The 7161-nt window shown below is 43.7% G+C and overlaps 1 protein-coding gene across 1 annotated transcript; it reads left to right on the forward strand.

Moving 5' to 3' along the window:
* The first annotated feature begins 206 nt into the window (after positions 1 to 206).
* On the forward strand, positions 207 to 1211 carry LOC141041150 (uncharacterized). Its single transcript, XM_073507264.1, has 2 exons — positions 207 to 810; positions 952 to 1211. Exons 1-2 carry the CDS (start codon positions 207 to 209, stop codon positions 1209 to 1211), a joined length of 864 nt encoding a protein of 287 aa, XP_073363365.1.
* Positions 1212 to 7161: the final 5950 nt, after the last annotated feature.

The following is a 7161-nucleotide window of genomic DNA, read 5'->3' on the forward strand; positions in this document are numbered from 1 at the left end:
GAGGAGGAGTACTACAATGAGACGGCGATGATGTATGCAGTCCTTGAAGATGCGGAGCGTGCGGAGTAATGTGTTCTCAATTTCAAGGGCTCGATCAAGGGTCATCGAGTGCTCAACCGCAACAGGGCACATGGCATTTGACACTGATGGTTGAATACTTTGCCCCCGATGCACTCTTCGCTGGCCATCTACGCTAGCGTTTTCGGATGCGCAAGACTGTCTTCGATCGTTTGTTCCATGGCGTCCTATCCTATGATGACTACTTCATCCTGAAGAAAGACGTTGTGGGGACGATTGGGTTCTCTGGTTACCATAAGTGCACGGCCACACTCCGGATGCTTGCACATGGCATGGCCACTGATTCATGGGACGAGTACCTACGCATGTCTGATAGAACATTCGGAGATGCCATGGTCAGTTTTGCAACTGTAGTGGTCGGGGTGTTTAGACCACGGTACCTGAGAGAACCAACTGTGGCAGACACGGAGAGGCTGTTGGCAATCTCAGAAGCAAGAGGGTGGCCAGGTTTGCTTGGGTCTCTTGACTGCATGCATTGGAAATGGGAGAACTGCCCGAAGGCTTTACAAGGGCAATATCGGGGTCATGCTAAGAAGCCCACCATAATTCTTGAAGCAGTTGCACCACAAGATCTTTGGATTTGGCACGCTTTCTTTGGCATGCCCGGGTCTCACAGCGGCATCAATGTGCTGCAGCGATCACCGTTGTTTGCAAGGCTGACTGAAGGAAAAGCTCATCCTTACCAAACTGTCAATGGACATGAGTACAACATGAGCTACTATCTGGTTGACGGTATCTATCCTCCATGGGCTACCTTTGTCAGCACCATCCCTAACCCAGTTGGCTAGAAAAAGGCTCACTTTGCCAAAAAACAAGAAGTAGCTAAAAAGGATGTCTAAGGGGCATTTGGAGTTTTGCGGGCCCGTTTTGTAGTTGTTCGTGGACCTGCTAAACAATGGGATCTGGATACTTTGTGGGAGGTGATGAAATGTTGTGTTATCATGCACAACATAATCGTCGAGGAGGAGGGTGACCATGCTGCCAAAGCTCTAGAATTTGAGAACATGGGTGATCCTGTCCAACTTCTAGACCAGAATCGGGCCACATTTGAAGAGTTTATTCGAATGCATCAACAAATTCAGCATCGACCAACTCACAAGCGGCTGAAGGAAGATCTGATTGAGCATCAGTGAGTGGTGAACAGGGAAAATAATATTGGGATGTAATATTTGAATATTTTTAAATTTGAACTACTGCTGCATGTGGCTATTTGAACGTCCGTACACTTTGTATGCGGCTATTTGTTCATGCGGACTTAAAAAAATAATGAGAAATGCCGGATGTATGCGGCCATGGTTGGATGGCGGCCTCCCGCATCCATGTCCATGGACTGGCCCCCTGTTCGCAGACGGGTGCGTGAGGAAATTTACGGGTTGCCGTTGGAGATGCCCTTACACATAGTTGATGTTGACTGAGTTCCAATACACGAGGGTCTCCTCTTGATCGAAGGTGAACCCCTCCGACGACGACAACTAGAACGTCAATGAAAGGTTAATCACCCTCGATGTCCATCGACCGGCCAAACCGCCATGATGTCCGCCATCTTGAACGTGAAGAGCAACCCTCCGTCTAGGTGAATAAGTCATCTTAGGTTGTGCACCGTGACCAAGGAGGAGGAGAAAACGAGAGAACTTAATGTTTATTTGCTAATTAATAGTATTGCATGCAATGAACTAACCACTGCATGTCGTGTTTGGTAGTCTCAAGTCATTAAAGGTATGCACACCCCACATCTCTTATTGGTTGATATGTCAAGAAACAAGAAACGAGGTAGAAGTTAATGCACCACACCTAAGTGTTTTGGGATTATTTGATTTTCGTAAGATGACTTACAACCTAGACGGAGGGAGTAGCACGGTTTTCGCACTGGAAATAGGCGTTGAAGTGGTCGTAGGCACACGCATGCACCCCTTGAATGCAGCGGCGGCGTGCTGATTCAGCTGATTTGGTGGCAAGGACGGCGTGGCAGTGGTGCGGCTGACGCACAGAGGTGGGATGCGACTGCAACTTTGTTTTACTCCAGCCACACAGGTGTTGCATATTAGCAACACTTGGTGCCCCATTTTGATGGTGTTGCAAATTTGAAGTTTTTTTTTACATATAGGACACCTATTGGAGCACTATTTTGACCCAAAAAGTGGTCATGCCTTATTATGCAAAATCTATTGGATATGCCCTTAAGTTGGCCATAAGAATTTCTTACCTCGTATGCTAAAGTAAACTAAAAATGCTACTATCTATTATAACTTGTTTACTTTTGGTTATAAGATGGTGCTTGCATATTAAAAATTATTTTCCACTCCCCACTAATCTGGTCTACCTCACACAAATTCACTTATAGAAAAAATTCCCCATATTAGAAGGGCGAAGGCTTCCCCAAATCTGTCTTTGATTCAAAGATTTTCTTATGGGTTTCGAAGGATAAAAAATCTTAAGGAAACTCTCAAGTTGGGATATTTGATTTGTGGGATTCAACACTATAAGAATTTTGGGGGAATAGTTAATCTTGTCGGGGTCATATCAAGTCTTAGCCATCATCTACATGGCAAATTGTTAAAGCCAAACCATTTCAACAAAGTCCAAGAAACTAAGTCAAGTCAACAAGGAAAAGATATACGAGAGATGAAAAAACAAAGTCAGGGATGATATACTTTGAAAACTAATCAAATAGTTTGGTCTCACAGAAAGATGTGGTTTACTAAAATACCATTGCAAAGAAAAGATTATATAAGGCGTTTTGGCACATGGGAGCACGCGCTACCTTTTAAAATGTGTTTTAAACATATTTTGAAATGTCAAAAAATTCGAAACAAAAACTTGGCGCGTACATCTCGATATTGTACATGCTCACAAAGTCGTTTAGCAAAAACCGACAACTTATGTGTCGCCTGTGAAAAAGACAAAATTCGGTGTTAAAAAATGTTTTTCACAAGACAACGTTTCGTCTTTTTTGCACAAACCATAAAAAATGTCGGTTTTCTCCGAAACTTGACGTTCACACATATAATGTTGAGATGTATGCGACAAATTTTTGTTTGAAATTTTTTCACACTTTAAAATATTTTTTCGCGTGCAGGAGCGTGCGCTCCCGGGAGCACCAACGGATTTCCGATATATGGTTAGTTTTTCAGAATAGTGTTTTAACAGAGATAATCTCTTCAAAAGAAACTGGAAAGGCGAAGATACAAAATGCAATTTTTCTGAATAGGAAGAAACGGTGGAGCATCTTCTATGAAGTTTTTAGTAGCAAAATTTCTTTGGGACGTTACGAAATGCGTGACTAATATTTGTAACATTCTCAGCAAAGTGTGACTGATGGCAACGTGAATACAGGCGGAGAAGACGCTACGTACGAGTGTGTGACTCTGTGTGGGGGATAAAAAATGAACTTGTACGCAAACGTTTTCTCTAGTTTTCGCTCGACAGGAACGAGCTTTTTTGTTTTTTTTCTGCGATCGGGGGCCCCATAATTTTGGGGGCCCTGTGCGGTTGCATCGTTCGCACATGCTTCTCGACGGGCCTGGATGCATAGATGACAGACGCTTGACTGGTGGGTTTGCAGTATTCTTTGGATCCAACTTAATATCATGTTGTGCAAAGAAGCAGGGTGCCATATCCAGGTCAAGTACAGAAGCTGAGTACAAGGCACTTGCAAATGCTACGGCAGAAATTGTTTGGGTGCAATCAATGTTGAGGGAACTTGGTGTGAAGAGCACCAAAGCTCCATGCATATGGTGTGATAACCTTGGTGCTACCTATCTATCTGCTAATCCTATATATGTTTCATGCAAGAACAAAGCATATTGAAATAGATTTCCACTTTGTCAGAGAAAGAGTTGCAAATCGGCAGTTGGAAATTCGTTTTGTGCATTCAAGAGATCAGGTTGCAAATGGCTTCACAAAATCATTAACTACAAGAACTTTTGAAGAAATCAAGCGTAATCTCAACTTGACAAAGTTGTGATTAAGGGAGGGTGTTAAGCAACGCACCCACACATGGTCGTGACAGGTTGATTACTTGGACTCCAAGGGCAGCCGAACATAGGCCCTGTTTGGTTCAGCTTTTATCGACAGATTCCGCTACCGCGCAGCAGAATCTGAACCAAAGGGAGAACCCAACAGAATCCGATTCTACAAATCCGCTGCCAAAATCTGAACCAAAAGCGGAAGCAGCCCAGGACGTGTTTTTCAAAATCTGATTCCGCTGCGGGCCAAAATCTGAAAAGGTTGTATCAGCTGGTTTGCCAAATGACCTACATCTTTTTTACATCAGATTTTCCACAGTTGTTTTTCCACAGCAGATTTTTCACAGCCGCTTTTAGAAATCCACAACCGAACCAAACAGGGCACTAGATAGTTTAGGTTGTTAGTATATGATCTCTCTCTCTCTCTCGTTATCCCTTGGCACACAAGTTGTAATCCTAACTATGTACGCGATTTGTGGAGTTGCGCCTCAGTATATTAACACGAAGCCGTCTACCAGAACAGGTACGACGTTCATGCTGGTTTTCACAGTGTTTGCCCTGTCGTTATCTGCGCAGACTAGTGTTTCTTTCAACTTGTTACATAAAGAATGCTCCAGCTTGTTTATCTATTTCAGAGATTAGCGAACTGGTTTGGATCCAAATAGGTCATGAGCATGAGATTAATCTTGTTTGCGTAGACTAATGATTATGAAGTCGAGTACTCCACACTTCCATGTAATATCAGTACATAATTTTGAGAATCATGTAATATTCATATTCTTGAGTGCTGGTATGGCAGTGACCTAGATGTGGATATGAATTCAGAATGACACTGATCTTACTTTAGAGTTGGGACTTGGGGTCATAGTATTGGCCAAAAGGGTTTGCAACCCTCATTTGCGGCACGAATAAGAATGTCCTAAACTAACTTGTGTTTGATGTTGTTTGATGCTATTTTTGTCGAGTAAGTCTCGCTCCGGAGTTCATTGCATTGTTTGGAACCTTACTTTTTCTTCTTCATTATGTAAGCATGCTTTGAGATTTGAGACATGCCTAGTAATGAAGAAAACTTTAGGAACAATCTGTACTCAAATTTGAGATTGCAGTTTGACAGAAAAAAATATGTATTTTGCATTTGACCACACATGCATACATTAGTTGAAGACTTGCTGGAAATAAGATGTCTCAATCGTGTCGCTATATTCTCTCAAGAAATAATAATCATAAAAAGAAGTAAATATCTGCTTAACTCAACAAGTTTCGAAGTGCGCAAGATTCATCTACTGGAAATCCATGATGAAAAAGTAAATATCTGCTTAACTCAACAAGTTTCTGGGCCCTCCAATTTATTAGGAGGGGCTTATAACCTTCTGTGGTGTTAATTCATCCACTGGAAATCCATGATGAAAAAGTAAACATCTGCTTACCTCAACCAAGTTTCTCCCTTCCAATTGTGGAGGGGCTTATGACCTTTTGTGGTGTTAACCATCTCCTACAGCTGTATCTGTTTTTCATCTTGAAACACTAGTACAATTATGTTGCAAGGAACTCATAGACACGAAAAAATCTCCAAATTATCCCCCTCCCCCTCCACAGTTTGAGATTGATAAAACAACCATTACGTAAGACCTTTGGTTGTCTGTTCGGTCGCTAAACTAGAAATCCAATTGATTGTTATCTGATGTTAAACGGTTCTGGAGGCAGAATTGTGCGCATGCATGGAAGGGCTATCCTCAGCAATTCAGAGATCAGACCTGCCTATATCCATTGAGATGGATTCTACCACGGCAGTGTCTTTAATTTCAAGTGGAGAGCTTGATAGCTAAGTGTATGCATCGGTGGTGAAGGTATTTGTATTACTCATGTCTCTCGCACACAACATAAGGCTAGTGATAGCTTAGCTTCTTTTGGTAGGGTTCATGGTAGGATCATGACTTGGATTGCCTCAGGTCCGAACGAGGTTTTGGAGGTAGTGCGTGATGATTGTAAAGATTTCTCCCACAGAAAAAAAAAACAGAATGTTAACGGCTCTGAAGAACGTCCTTGTTATTATCTTTAGAAGTTTAATTAATCTTGCGTAATCCACACTGGAATGTAATATTAACATCCATTTTTGAGAATCATGTAATGTAAGTATTCTTGGGTGTGGGCATAGCAGTGATCTGGATGTGGATGTGATGCGGAAGTGTTACTTAAGAGTCTGCCTCGATCTCTTTTATTTTCTGCTATCTTTTGTCTATAAGACTCTGCTCTGGAAAGAGTTCATTGCATTGCTTGGTGGCTTATATTTTCTTCTGAATTGTGTATGTAAGAAGCTCTGAGATTGGAGCAATATATGCATGCCTCGTAATAATGAAGAAAACTTTGCATAGGAACAATCTTTACTCAAACTTGAGATTGCAGTTTGACAGAGAAAATATGTATTTCGCATTTGGCCACACATCACATGCATACATTAGTTGCAGAGTTGCAGTAACTAAGGTGTCTCAGTCTCTCAAATCATGTTTCTATTTTCTCTCAAGATATTACATACACCCACACACATGTATAATAATCATAAAAAGAATTCGAAGTTCAGAAGTATAGTTTTCGCAGAATGCCCCCGCCCAGCACAACCTTATCACGGCCAGTCACGAGCTACCTTCTCACGCGCCGCTAAATCTCCAGCCCCTGCGCCGCACTGTTGATCATGTCTATGCCAGCCTCGAGGCGGGCATGCACGCGCTCATCCTCGCGCAGCTCCGGCGTGAAGGCGCGCCCCCACCCGTTGCACCACTCGACGGCCTCTCTGGTGGCGGGTTTCGCGGCCAGCAGCCAGTGACGGAGCGCGTGCCGCCACCTGCCGAAGAACTCGGCCTCCAGGAGCCGCGCCATGTCCTCCGCCCGCACGAGCGGCGCCCACTTCATGATCACCTCCAAGAACGCGTCGTCATTCTGCTTCGGCGGCGTGATCCGGAGGCTCCGCAGGCGCTGTTCCAGGTGCCGCACGACGCCGATCCTGTCGACGAACTCCTCCCAGCTCGCCCGGCCGAACAGGGCCTTCCAGGGCGCCACCAGGTTAAGGTTGGACTTGGAGAGCAAGGCGTGGCCGGCGTCGTCCCATTCCCGCAGCGCCCTC

The sequence above is a fragment of the Aegilops tauschii genome, chromosome 2, assembly GCF_002575655.3.
Source record: "Aegilops tauschii subsp. strangulata cultivar AL8/78 chromosome 2, Aet v6.0, whole genome shotgun sequence".
Classification (NCBI taxonomy): Eukaryota; Viridiplantae; Streptophyta; class Magnoliopsida; order Poales; family Poaceae; genus Aegilops; species Aegilops tauschii.